The sequence below is a fragment of the Rhamphochromis sp. 'chilingali' genome (assembly GCF_963969265.1).
Source record: "Rhamphochromis sp. 'chilingali' genome assembly, chromosome: 12".
NCBI lineage: Eukaryota > Metazoa > Chordata > Actinopteri > Cichliformes > Cichlidae > Rhamphochromis > Rhamphochromis sp. 'chilingali'.
Window position 1 is genome coordinate 25,118,121 of NC_137939.1, and position 15,311 is coordinate 25,133,431.

The window sequence follows — 15,311 nt, forward strand, 5'->3', positions numbered from 1 at the left end:
GATGGTTCGGGACAAATGCAATCGCATGGCAGGATGCTGTAAACGGACTGAACTTCAGCCAGGAGAACAACTGAGATAATCCATCCACAATATGAGGTTAATTATCAATATACTGCTGCATGGGCTGAGCTGTAGTGACATTGTAAGGTTTTAAAAACTGAGCTTTAAAATGATTAGCAGTAATAAAAACCAAGAGAGGCCGACAGTGATCACTGACTGTTTTAGGGGCTTGTTGAGATTAAATAGAACAAGATACAAAGCATTAAAACAAGTAAGAAACACAAAAGCCTTATTAAACGCAGAGTAGTTTGGGCCCGGAAGCAGGATTCATCACATCATCACTTAAAGACTGGATTGTGGCAACCATTAGCTTTGACCTAAAGCATAATATTTTAGGTCAAAACCTAATGACATATTTGCACGCAGTTACACTGCTGTGCATCTATTATTGCAGACTTGTAATTAAAGACCAGAAAGTTTGAAAGAAAACAAACAGATCCATGTTTCTGCAGCATAATTTAAAATAAAGATTCCAAATGACAGGAGTAACAGTTCAGTAATATTTAAACATCATTTCTTTACACAGAGTGAATTTAAATTAAACGAAACTTTTATGTGACATGTTTGTTTTGTCATTAAAAAAAACCATAAAAGCTATTCAGCACACCTAAATCATGATGGTTATTTGACTGAACTGATTGCTGGAGCGTGACTCTCCTTGTTTGTTTGCCAGCTTTGATTGTCCAGGTTTGGAAACGCAGGAAATTAATTCATTATTTTAAAGTGCAAGTCAAACAATGGAGCTGTGTGTCAAGATCGTTAATTTGGCAGGAAATCCATATATTTTGTTTAATGGGATGGGTGACATAAAGAGTAAAGCAAAGTAATAAAGAAAATTAAATTGTATTTTATGGAGTCTTAGTTCAGTTAAATGGTTTGTGGCCTTTTGAGAAAAACAAAGTCATTAACTTGTTATGGCTGCCCTAAGAACGCTTGCACCTGTAAAAGCTTTGCTGAGGATAATATCTCCATGATTGTGTTTTCTAATCACACCGAGAATTTTCTTTGACTTTCTGTAGTTTTGTTTTGCAATAGAAGGACGCCTGATAAATACAAGCCGAGAACTCCTGGCGAAACCTGGACTGGGTGCATACATACAGGTACATGTTTGCAGCAGCATTGCTCAGGCAGAGCATGGTCCCAGCATCAGCTGCTATATTTATTTGGTGATTATAATCATTACGATCCAAAGTGTACAACTCAGTTGTGCGAAGGATGATCTGAGTTATAGCGCGCGTGACAGACAGCAGCACAAAACTCATGGATACGGTCACTAAAAGAACCACTGATTTTCTTCTCCGGGAGCGAAGAAGGGGCCTGACTTTGCAAACCCCAGGAGCCAATCCTGCAGGGATGTGAACCCGGCTACTGAGAGAAATCAGTTGTAAGGTCAACCCGTTAACTGTGAGGATGATGAGAAAGGGGAACATGTAGGCTTGCAGTGTTTGAATCCAGACCAGGGCATGAATGAACCGAGTCGGTGCCTCTGGGTTGTAAATACACCTGGTCTGATTATTATCATGGACTGAGATATTAGACCAGTAGTGAGGAATGGCAAAAAGATGACTGAAAACAAACGTGGCTGCTATAGTCCATGCTGCACATCTCTGATTGCAGATTTTAGGTTTGATTTTCCACGTGTGAATGGCAATAAAACGCTCCACTGTAAACAGAACCACAAGCCAAGTAGAGGCATTATAGGCACCGTAATTAAAAATGTCCCTCAGGCTGCACCAAGGCTCATAGCTCCAAAATGGCTCCTGCTGGTGGTACTTCAAAGAAAGCTCGAGAATCACAATGAACATCAGGACAAAGTTGTCTGCCACTGAGATGGCCATCAGATACAAGGCACTGGATCTGGAGAGGGTGCAGTTCCTCTTCCAGATGATTAGAAAGGTGACGATGTTGGCTGAGAAAAGGTTAGTGTCAGTTAAGGTAACTTGTTACTCAGCAGGAAAGTTTCTAAATGGTCTAAAATAGTGAAATATTTTCATATGAAACCAGTTAGCTGCACTATCTTTTGAAATGTACTTACATGGGATGCCCACAGCTGCTAGAGCAGGATAAAAAACTTCTTGCAGTGTCACCATCCAGTGTTTCGTTTGAGAGCCCATGTCCTCTCCCATCACAGATAGTGTCATTAACTGCAGCTACAAACACCCAACTCGCAGTTATTGCCCGGACACCATGTAGTCACTCCCACCTCATCTCACTTTACAAATTGTGGCAGTGTATCAACAGCTTGGTGATGTGATGAGTGGTGATTATTCATTTTATGATGGTTTAACAGCAGGGAACAGGCAGGAAAAGCTACAAATTCCAAGTGCATCATCTTTTTAAATCTGGGTTTTGATGAGGAAGAGGAGACAGAGCAAGAAAATAACCTGCTCTTTGGCCATAACAGTTGACCACTTTGATTCAGGCTGAAACCTCTCACCTGCTGTTAGATAGATTGACGATTTTTATTTGTTTTATATGTTTGTTTGTTTGGTTGGGTGGAGTTTTTTTGGTTTGTTTTTTTGTTGTTTTGTTTTTTTTGCTCCTTAACTGAAAAACTTAATGGATTCAGGCTGTTTTTCATAATACCGACTGCCAAGTGAACACACCAAACGCAGCAGCCTTTAACTCACTTATATTACCATGTTTGAACTGATGACATGAAAATGTTAGGGTTATAAAAGACGTGAATGTACAGTAGCAAAGTTGGGTCAGCCATTAGTTTGTGGGGGTTTGTTTTGAAGCCTTAAGTCAGTTTGGCCCTCACCTCCTTGTTTTTTGGAGCCAGAAGTGACAAGAAAAACCTGAATAGGAAATTTGCAAAGAAAAGCGTCTGGACTTCTTTAAGTTGCTTGAAGACGTTTCACCTCTCATCCGAGAAGCTTCTTCAGTTCTAAGGTCAAATGGTGGAGAGTCCCAGATATAACCTAGTGGGAGTATCCCCCCACAGAGGGACAAAAGGACCCCCTAATGATCCTCTAATCGCCTGAGCCAAGGTGGAAAACTGGGCGTGGGTCCCAATCAGCCAGAGTTTCGGGTGAGTTCATTGTGAAACCTGGCCCCACCTTATCATGCGAATTCCTGAGGTCAGATGGCCTAGGATGTGAGTGGGCGTTAAGGCGTCTGGGAAGGGATCTCAAAACTGGATTATAGATGGCAGAGAGTTGGTGTCGTAAACCCCCGCCTCTGTTCAAAGATGGTCGCTCACAGTGGACATAGATGGCTTCTTTCACTCCTCTTTCAAACCATCTGTCCTCTCTGTCCAAAATGTGAACATTGGCATCCTCGAAAGAGTGTCCTTTATCCTTAAGATGCAGATGGACTGCTGAGTCTTGTCCTGTGGAGGTGGCTCTTCTGTGTTGTGCCATGCGCTTGTGAAGTGGCTGTTTGGTCTCTCCAATGTAGAGGTCTGAGCATTCCTCGCTGCACTGTACAGCATACACCACATTGTTAAGCTTGTGTTTTGGCGTTTTGTCTTTCGGGTGAACCAGTTTCTGTCTGAGCGTGTTGCTGGGTCTGAAATACACTGGGATGTCATGCTTGGAGAAAACTCTCCTGAGTTTCTCTGATACACCGGCTACATAGGTGATGACAATGTTGTTGCGTCTGTCCTTCTTATCCTCCCTCGCTGGTGTCTGGTCTTCTTTTCTGTGCCTCTTTGCTGACTTTAAGAACGCCCATTTAGGATAGCCGCACGTTTTGAGTGCTTCCTTTACATGTGTGTGTTCCTTCTTTTTCCCTTCAGGCTTAGAGGGAACATGTTCACACCTTGCTTTCAAAAACACACACTCCTCATCCTGAACCTACACAACCCAGAGAAGAAAACACACCTGATGTCAGTCAGGAGAAATGGGTTAAGAACTTTTCAGACAGGATTCTCACTGAACCTGAAAAGAGAGTATTAGCCAAAGGACTCAATTTTGCCATTTCTCCACAACAGTTGCCCATAGTGGACCTCATCACAGCCACAGAATCTGCCATACGGATTAATAAATTATCACAGACAGAAGCAGAGCAAATCAGGATGAAAGTCTCAGCCACGCTCTCCAGTGCCAAAGTCCCTCCATCCAACCTCACAATACAGGAAAAGAAGGCCGTCACTTCCCTGAGCAAAGACCACAACATCACTGTTTTACCAGCTGATAAGGGAAAATGCACCATGGTCCTAAACACTACAGATTACCGTACAAAGATCACTACTCTCCTCAGTGACAACAATACCTACGAAGCCCTAAAGCGAGACCCCACAAGCAGCTACAAAAAGAAAGTTATAGCTTGCCTTCAAGACTTTGAAAAGGACAAAATTATTGACCGCCTTACATATCACTGCCTTTACCCAGGGGATGCCATACCCTGCATCTATGGACTTCCTAAGATCCACAAGGAAGCTGTCCCACTCAGACCCATAGTCAGTAGCATAAACTCAGCCACTTACAACATTGCTAAACACCTTGCTACCATCCTTGCGCCTCTCGTGGGGAACACCCCACACCACATCAAGAACTCCACCGACTTCACCGACAAGGTCCAGAAACTTACCCTGGATCCAGATGAAACCATGGTGTCCTTTGATGTAGTCTCTCTCTTCACTTGCATACCCACCACGGAGGCCGTGGAGACTGTCAGAAAACGACTACAAGAAGACAGCTCCTTGGAGGACAGGACCAACTTCACACCCGATCAGATTTGCACACTGTTAGACCTCTGCCTCACCACTACATATTTCAAGTACAACGAAGGCTTTTACAGACAAAAACATGGCTGTGCCATGGGCTCCCCCGTGTCACCTATTGTAGCCAACCTTTACATGGAGGAAGTGGAAAGGAAGGCTCTTGGCTCTTTCAAAGAAAGAGTACCCAGCCACTGGTACAGATATGTGGACGACACCTGGGTCAAAATCAAGACACAAGAAGTGGAATCCTTCACTGCGCACATTAACGCCGTGGATAAAAACATCAAGTTCACCAGGGACACAAAGGACAACTGTTTGCCTTTCCTGGACTGCGCCGTGCACATTGAAGAGAACGGCAAACTCAACATCGAAGTTTACCGGAAGCCCACACACACGGACCAGTACCTCCTCTTTGACTCCCATCACCCTTTGGAACACAAACTTGGAGTAATTAGGACCCTACACCACCGGGCAGAACATGTTCCCTCTAAGCCTGAAGGAAAAAAGAAGGAACACACACATGTAAAGGAAGCACTCAAAACGTGCGGCTATCCTAAATGGGCGTTCTTAAAGTCAGCAAAGAGGCACAGAAAAGAAGACCAGACACCAGCGAGGGAGGATAAGAAGGACAGACGCAACAACATTGTCATCACCTATGTAGCCGGTGTATCAGAGAAACTCAGGAGAGTTTTCTCCAAGCATGACATCCCAGTGTATTTCAGACCCAGCAACACGCTCAGACAGAAACTGGTTCACCCGAAAGACAAAACGCCAAAACACAAGCTTAACAATGTGGTGTATGCTGTACAGTGCAGCGAGGAATGCTCAGACCTCTACATTGGAGAGACCAAACAGCCACTTCACAAGCGCATGGCACAACACAGAAGAGCCACCTCCACAGGACAAGACTCAGCAGTCCATCTGCATCTTAAGGATAAAGGACACTCTTTCGAGGATGCCAATGTTCACATTTTGGACAGAGAGGACAGATGGTTTGAAAGAGGAGTGAAAGAAGCCATCTATGTCCACTGTGAGCGACCATCTTTGAACAGAGGCGGGGGTTTACGACACCAACTCTCTGCCATCTATAATCCAGTTTTGAGATCCCTTCCCAGACGCCTTAACGCCCACTCACATCCTGGGCCATCTGACCTCAGGAATTCGCATGATAAGGTGGGGCCAGGTTTCACAATGAACTCACCCGAAACTCTGGCTGATTGGGACCCACACCCAGTTACACACCTTGGCTCAGGCGATTAGAGGATCATCAGGGGGTCCTTTTGTCCCTCTGTGGGGGGATACTCCCACTAGGTTATATCTGGGACTCTCCACCATTTGACCTTAGAACTGAAGAAGCTTCTCGGATGAGAGGTGAAACGTCTTCAAGCAACTTAAAGAAGTCCAGATGCTTTTCTTTGCAAGCTCCTTTGACTACGATGACCTGGATGACTGAGAACCTTCACAGACTGAATAGGAAATATCTCTTTGAGGTCTAATATCTACTTACTCCTTGTTATATTTATATAAGCAAAATATATCACCATTATTGCACTTTCAAGCACCACCACAGGGCCTTCACCTTTAGAACAATGTGACTACATTAATCTGTCATGGAGCTGTTACGAAAGCCTCAATGGATGCAAATTCACAATAATGATGTTGTGACCCACTCTGATCCCTTTGTGGGTAGTTTGGATGTCCCGTGTCTGTGTGGGTTGCCTCCAGGCACTCATGCTTCCTCACAAAGTCCAAAGACATTCATGTTACGTTAACTGGGGATTCTAAATTGGCGGTTGGTGAGAATAGACTAGTGAACCTCCCGTGCTATTACAGCTTGGATAGGCTCCAGCCTATCCATCCATGCAGACAGATGGACACACTGAATTTATAATCCTACTTCCCAGATACAAAATTTTGGATGAGCAGACGTCAGATTTTAGGGAACTTTTAGATGTTATCCCAACAGAGCGCTTCTCCACTGCTTCTCCAGTGCTTTCAACACCATCCAACCCGCACTACTGAGAGGGAAGCTGGAGGGAGCCGGAGTAGGCAAACAGCTGACTGCATGGACCATCGACTACCTTACCAACAGACCACAGTATGTGAGGCTCCATGACTGTGTGTCCGAGGTGGTAATCTGCAGCACGAGGGCACCACAGGGCACGGTTCTCTCACCTTTCTTGTTCAGCCTTTACACTTCAGACTTCTGTTATAATTCGGACGATTGCCATATACAGAAGTTCTCAGATGATACAGCCATCATTGGATGCGTATCAGACGGGAATGATCAGGAATACAGGGGGGTCATCAGTGACTTTGTTGGCTGGTGTGAGACCAACGTACTTCAAATCAACGCCGGCAAGACAAAGGAGATGATCATAGACTTAAGGAGGAAGTCACCCCCTACAACACCGGTGAACATCCAAGGGAAAGACATTGAGATAGTTGACTCTTATAAGTACCTGGGTGTTCACCTCAACAATAAACTGGACTGGACTACAAATACAGACATCCTGTATAAGAAGGGCCAGAGTCGACTCCACCTGCTGAGGAGACTGAGGTCCTTCGGAGTCTGCAGGACTCTGTTAAGGACATTCTATGACACTGTGGTAGCATCTGCCCTTTTCTATGCAGTGGCCTGCTGGGGGAGTGGATGCACGGACAGGGACAGGAGCAGGATTGACAAACTGGTGCGGAGGTCTAGCTCCGTGCTGGGATGTCCCCTGGAGTCTGTGGAGGTGGTTGGTGAGGGGAGGATGTTAGTAAAGCTGACATCCATCATGAACAACCCACATCACCCACTGCATGAGTATGTGAGTGGGCTGAGCAGCTCCTTTAATCAGAGACTGAAACACCCTCACTGCAGGAAGGAGCGCTTTCGCAGATCATTCATCCCAACAGCAGTTAGACTCTAACTCCTCAATCACGATGTCATAAGTCACTGGACACTGTGAACATCCACGGTCACCACTTCATGCATAATGGACCTTCCATGACCTTCCAAGCTATATAGTTTATGTCTTCCATATTTCCAACTATATCCATAATCACATACTGGGTATGCTACCATTGTATATAGTGTATTATCTTACTTTTTTCATTGATTGTACTTATTTGTATTTTTGTATTTCCTTCATATATCTGTACCTGAGCTGAGGTGACGCAAAAATTTCCCCGTTGTGGGATCAATAAAGTCTTATCTTATCTTATCTTATCTTATCTTACTCAGACTGCAGACTTTACACATCGGACACATAAAACCTGTTGTATTTTACATAAAATCCATGTGATTACTTTTCTTTTTTCTACCGATCACTGCATTTGGAAACAAATGTTACAGTTTCAACTTCTGGATCAAATCATGAAATTCTCCCTGCTGCTGCCTTCTCGTGATAACTGGATGAACCCAGAATATCAGTTTCTTCATTTTTCATGTTTACAAGCACCAGGGGCAGCTCATCATCGCTTGATATAGGCTTCAGTTTTTCACGCTGAGTTTTATGGGGATGAATTCTTCACAAAAATGCAATGAAATCAAATTCGCAAGCTTGTATTGCTTTTTTGCAATGGTGTGTAATGGACTTTACTTGTATGTCCTAGATTTTTTAAAAGTAAAATGGGAGACAGAGCCCTCCTCTACTATGGAACCAGCTCCCAGTTTGGGTTTATGATGCAGACACATTCCTGCATTAAAACATCATTTACAACAGGAACGTGAAGATAACAAATAATGAGTCATTTCAGTGACTCAGAATGACTTTCCTAATAGGTTTACCCTCCTTAAACAGATTCTTTGAGCCTGGATAAGAACATAAGCAGTAAAAATTAATTAAGGCTTGTTCAAAGAGTTTTTTCTGTTTGAAAGTAGTTCACCTGGCAAAGAAAATACATTTCTGACCAAGCTGCCAGATGACTCTTCTTTTTAGCTGAATTTCTACTTTATTGGGTTTACTCAGGCTATTGATGAGACAACATACTTGTGACAAAGCGCACTGAATGAATCCACCATGACTTATCCAATTTGGCTAGAATTCAGTGCATGAACCTGGAACACAGCATTGTTCTCATCATTCAATCCAAGTGATGCTCCAGGACTGAGTCATTCTGAGTCAGATGTCCCATCATCAAACTCGTATATTTGGATGTTTGTGGATTTGAACTGCACCAGCGCTGCAATAACAGGTTGGTATTTGTGAAGTAACCTCCACTGCTACTGTTCTTTAAAGCATTTCCCATATTTCATGTTATTTGGTACTGGAAAGCCTTATGCTTTACACGGTATATGCATAGAAAATATTTAAAATAATCACTACCTTACAAATAATTTGACATTCAGCTACTTGCTATTTTCTTTGTGTGCCCTAAATCTACATCCCTATATGTCAAATGGCATTCTGTTACAGGTGGGTGCATTATGCATTGTTTTACAAACACTGCACGCTCCTTTGAGGAAAAGTGAACTGAGGTTCACAGTCAAACTGCATTTTCTCCAGATGCCTCATCTGTAGAGATGCTGATGAGACTGAAATGAAAATAAAATATGTTTAAATGTTTTGTGACTAATGGAAAAAACATGCAGGAAACATTAATGTGCTGTCTCCATACCAAACTTAAATAAAACACATGCACTGTATTAATCTGTTTTCAACAAGTTCCATCACTTTAATGACTAATATAGTACTAAATTTAAAAACAATTGAATTGTCTGCCTCATCTGATTTCAGGTTCATACACACACGATATTGGCTTCGTTCATTGGTGTAAAAATGCTCAATGACAGTGGGTTGGGAAGTAAAGCTGTCCACTTAGATAAGAGGATCAACATTAAAATGAAATTTACTTCAATCCAAGAGGAACCTGTTTATTTCACTAGGAGACATCAGACAAATATGGACTCTACAGCCAAGTATTGACTCTATTATTTGTCCCATCAGGCAAATAACACAGCGTGTGCCGTCGCTATACCATAATAAAAAAAGATGCTTGTCACTGTCTGTCAAATTCACTGACACATAATATCCGTTTTTTGTTTGAACATGTGTACACCACATTTAGAGCAATGAAAGTCAGATTCTATGAACCTGTATGCATGCTTGGCCAAAAAGCTGATTCTGATTCTGAAATGGTGCAGCAGGAAGAGTTGGGGCTAATATTAATTATTTTATGATGCATCGTCGTGGGTGGCTTATGAATCTCCTTCTCGGGATTAATAAAGTCTAATCGCAACTTTATTTAAACACCCTACTATCTGCTGTTGATCTAATACAATCTCAAGAAAACAACCATATCTAAATGCAGCAGTGTCAACAGTTATAGAGAAGTAAAAAGTGGAATGAAATAGAAATTTTCTGAAATAGCTCAGTGCTGTACATTTGAAATATATTCTCCGCCACTGAAACCAGCCTAAATAAAGTACAGATGCAAGCCATCGTGACCACAAATTGTCTTATTTGTCTTTTGGGGGGATTTAGCACTTTGTTTTTACACTCTTTACAGATTAAGATAATTAGACATGTTGTTTGGTGAGCTCTAAAGTTGTTGGGCATTCGTCTAGTTTCCCCTTTTCGTGCTTTTTCTTTTGCAGAAGCTTTCCTTCCTTTCTCAGGACATCACAGCGGAGGCATGTGTCTGACAGAAGATTAAAAAGTACGAAGAACCAGAGAGAAAGAAAAAAAAACACCTCAAAAAACGTGTGCTGCTTGCCGTGTCAGACACGATTCCCTGTTGCCATAGAAACCAGGGTTCTGTGATCTGCTCTCTGCAGAGTAAGAAGGCTCATCTGGAGAGGATTTCATATCTCTGGCTGTTCTGGAGGGTCATCTAATAATTCACACGTACTGTCTTCTTCCCATGCTGCTCACAGCAATCTGGCTCTACTTAGCTCAGCGAGCAGCAGGGGTCCCTGCTCCTCCTCGCAGCCACCCACTGAGGAGATATCTGAGTATACCGACGCTGTGGCAACAGCACTGCACAAAAAATATGACTGTGATTACTGTGTGGTGCCGAGGTTACATAAGGCTTTAAGCCAGTCATTAGGAAAGATGTTTTTAAACATTTGTGAAATCTGTAGTTGGCCCTGGACCTGCTCGTAAATGTTGATGTTTGCCGTGCCGGATTATTTCCGTTTCACCTTTGGTCTGACAGGAAAGCCTGCGGTTAATTCCAAACTCATGGTTAGACCGCAGGCCTCCCTTCAGTCCCTAAAATTAATCAACTCTGAAACGAGTTAAATGATGCTGTACTTTTGGATCTTTGTTTTACCAGGCTTTCAGGAGTATTATAGTGTCACTATAAATTAACTATGAAATATTTCTTTTTAAACTTGATTTCCCCTCCCTTCCATTTGATAACAATTTAGATAACAGAGTTGCTGATCACGTAATCCATGTGCAGCAATGCTTCTTGCGTGCTTGCATCAGGTTCAAGCACCACAGCTGCTCCAGTTTACATCTGACAAAATAAGACCAAAAATGGTACGATGCTGCAACAGAAAATATTGATCTTCTTCAGCATCATGGTTTATTTATATCCACTGAGGGATTTGACTTTCTAATGCAGATCATGAAAATAACCAAAAACCGTACATTGCGGATTAGTTATAATATTAATAATCGTAAATATTACTGCCTATGGTGATGAAATAAGGCTTTGTGGGTATCGGCCCTTTTGGTACGTCATGAAGCAGCACAACAATAAAATACTTCTCAGGAACATTTCTCACAGCATTATGCTAATATCAATTCCAAGAATCCTCCCAGACGAGATGTAATGAGAGCGAAACGGTAAGAACATCAAGTCAGAATCTCAAAGAAAGCAGATAAAAAAAAAAAAAAATTTTCGGATAGTTGGACAAAAATGCAGGAAGAGAAGCAACTGCTGCAGGTGACAAAGCAAAAGGCAACATTAAGTGTTGGGCGACAACTTTTCATCAGAACAGCTTCAACGGGCCTCAGCATAGACTCTCCAAACGTCTGGAAGTCTATGCTTTTACAAGATAATTCTTCATTTAGTGTTTTTTGTTGAAAAAGTGGAGATTGTTGTCTAATGCACTGGTACAAAATCTCCTAAAGGTATCCAGTTAGGTAGTGATCTGGTGACTGCAAAGGCTGTCACATGTGATTCATTTTATTTTCATACAGGCTCTTTCCTTTGGGGAGGTGACTACCCCTGGCTGTAAGAGTGGCTGGTCCTCGCACATTAAAGACAATGTGTGTGTTATCTTATTTGACACAATTTGGTACATTTTCTAGTTAGTTCTGCCAATTAGATAAACAGTGATCTCTTCTGTTCCATCGTATGCAATCGAATGACCAAATCCGGTCTATAACTGGATTTTCTTTTGGGGTGGCTTAAAACTTTTCGAGGACACCGAAACAAAATCCTTTATGCAGGAAAAACATGCATTCCGGGATCCCTGTAGTTGAAGCATGACTTCCATTGGGAAGGTCACAGGATTCATGTAGACAATCACCTAGATTGACTATATATTGATTTTCACTGACCCATTTCCTTTAGGGGACCAGTGCATCCAAGCCACAGCACCAGTTCTCACTGCTATAGGGATTAAGGGTTCGTATTTTATTAATTTAAATTGAATTAAATTTGTCACCTACACACTTACTGAGGACTTAGCACAATACCCGTGTACACAATAAACCCCTCTAATTACAAAATGTAAAAATTCAAAAGTCAAAGAACTGACAGACACAGTCTATGTCGCCATCTGTTGGTCAGTAGCCAGCACAGCAGGAATGCTTCAGTAAATACCTATAACAGAGCTGCAGGACGGACTGAGTCACACTTTACAGGCCCGAACAGTGTAATAAAATCCAGCCCAGGAAGAAATGCATTGAAATGCTTCCAACAACAATAATCTGATGGATGTGAATCAGAGAAATCACATTTCAGACCACTGGGATATCCACGTTGTGAGGCGTACACTGAAAGGTTTATTGCAGGGCTTTGTTTGCATAACAACTATACTTGAAAATAAATAATGAAACTACATTGAAAGTTTCATTTTACTTGATCTATTTTCATTTTAGATGCTGAAATGAAAACAGTCTGATATGTATTTGTGTTACTTAGCAGTCACCCAGGTCATTGTAAGGAGCAGGGAGGGAAAATAAAGAAAGCTCTTAAAATGTGGTTATCCCAACTGGGCCTTTAATCAAACCAGCAAAGATGCACAGGAAACAAGGTCAGACACCAACTAGGGAGAAACAGAATGGCAAACAGAACAACATTGTCATCCATCACGTGGCATGTTTATCAGAGAAAGTCATGGGGACTTTTCTCCAAGCATGACAAAACAAAGCCACACCCTCAGACAAAGACTAGTTCATCCCAAGCGAGGAGTGCTCAGACCTCTACACAGGAGAAACCAAACGGCCGCTCCATAAATACATGTCACAGAAGAGACACCTGGATAGGACAAAACTCAGCTGTACATCCCCATCATAAATCAGGTGATCTCAGTAGGTCACATGATAAAGTGAGGCAAGTTCTCACAATGGTTTCACCTGAAACCTCTGGTGATAATGACCCATGCCTTTTTTTTCTTTGCTCATGTGTTGAGACACATGATTAGTAGTGGCTCAACAGCCCTCTGAAGGTACAACTCTTTAATTCAATTCAATTATTTTATTATTTTAATATTACTTTGCAAAACTTAAAGAAGTCCAGTCACTTTCTTTCCAAGCTCCTTGAACAATCTGATATGTAAGACACTTAACCTCTTAAGCCCCAACGCCCCCGATACAGGGGCAAAAGGCAGGAGATCAGTTAGGCTTGGGGCTGAAGAGGTTAGGTACGCTTTGGTAATATGAGGCTGGAAACACTTGCCGTCTTCCGGTCAGCTCGAAGCAGTCTGACCACTGACCTCTGGCATCAACAAGGCACAGGGAACTACTGCTCACTAGATATTTTCTTTTTTTGACTGTTCACTCGAAACCTTCGAGATGGCTGTCTGAGTAAATCCCAGTAGACCAAAAGTTACTGAAAGGCTGAGACCAGCCCATCTGGCAACAGCAACCATGCCACATGCTGTCATGTGACTGAGTAGATATTTGTGTTAACAGTCAGTTGATATACAACATGTCTGCATGTTTAATATTTATGCAAAGATGGGTCAGATGAATATTTGGGGTTTTTTGGAGCATGAAAATAGCATTATACTTCCAGTCAAACTCTTCTTTCAAATATTATTTTAATTGCATTGCTGAAGTTTGTGGGCTTTATAAAGGTATGTAGCACCACTGGAAGAATAAAGGTTGTTGGGCTTTACTACTTAATACGATGGAAGCACAGGACTTCCACAGCTAATTTGTAGAAAATGCCTGTAGAGAGATAAATGCATGCAGATAAATCCCTGTTCATTAATGTTCTGCACGTCACATAACGCCTGCAAAGTTTAGAGTGACCTCAGGAGATGCCTGCCTCCGCTCCTCACTGATCCCTCAGACAATCTGCACAACACGTCACCATTCTGAGAGGATTGCACTGCTAGGATTACACCATTTGGCATTTTTCTGGTTGGGAAAAAAAAGCTTAACCACATTGATTAGAGAAAAAAATGACGAAAGCAGATCAATTCAGGATATTTTGGGGCTGATTATGTTGTTGTGGGATTGATGCTGCTGAATCATAAATAGACGAAAGATTATTTGAGGACAAAGATTTCTTGCAGCAACACACTGTGCAGACCAAATGTTAATGTTATTGCTCTCTATCTGTGGCAGATTTCCAAACAAAAAATAAACATATTTAGTTTATTTGTTCACTGAAATTATTAGCTAAAGACCGATGGGCTAACACCCTGGCAAGGCGTCCATTCTTCCACAAGACGCAAGAATCACTGCTTTTATTTATGGAAGCCCGTTTCCACCACTAAAGGGAAAAAAAGGATCCATAACTCGAAATTTCGAGTTATTTTCTCGAAATTTCGACTTATTAACTCAAAATTTTGAGAAAGGTAACTCGAAATTTCAAGTTAGCGCTGCCAATCAGTAATCTACATGAATGACGTCAGTTCCTTGTTACCCAGAAGCTGAAGTCCTCAGGTACAAATGCTACAGCTAAGCTACCAGTATTAGCTGAAAAAATGATGACATCCTCGTGTCATTAGCTAAATCACATTGCGTTACTATCGGCAAACGTACTCGCGAAAGCGCCATTTTGTTGCAATCCCGTTTTGAGAGAGCGTTACTCTGCGCCATATGCTTCCGGGTAACAAGAAAGTGACCTCATTCACGTAGATTACTGATTGGCAGAGCTAACTCGAAATTTCGAGTAATTAACTCAAAATTTTGAGAAAAGTAACTCGAAATTTCTAGTTAATAAGTCAAAATTTTGAGTTATGGATACTTGTTTTGTTTTTTTTGTGGCGGAAACAGGCTTTCATACTTATTGCTCAGATTTCACTCAGAGCATTTCTCTGGATTGTAGTGTTCATTTAAAGAATGTTTACATTCCCCCTCTACTCATAAAGAGCCCCATCAGCTTCATTTATGATGTGTTAATGTCTCAAGCTAGTCAACAAACAGGTTATCAACATAAGATTCACAGTACTGATATTTATTTC

The 15,311-nt window shown here is 41.9% G+C and overlaps 1 protein-coding gene across 1 annotated transcript; it reads right to left on the minus strand.

Annotated features, from left to right (window-relative positions):
• Positions 1-1,043: 1,043 nt before the first annotated feature.
• On the minus strand, positions 1,044-2,186 carry LOC308407316 (putative G-protein coupled receptor 139; the record flags this gene model as incomplete). The annotated part of the gene is made up of 2 exons (XM_080898886.1): positions 1,044-1,969; positions 2,096-2,186. The coding sequence occupies 2 exons, from the start codon at positions 2,184-2,186 to the stop codon at positions 1,044-1,046; spliced, it is 1,017 nt and encodes a 338-aa protein (XP_080755012.1).
• Between the last annotated feature and the right edge of the window lie 13,125 nt (positions 2,187-15,311).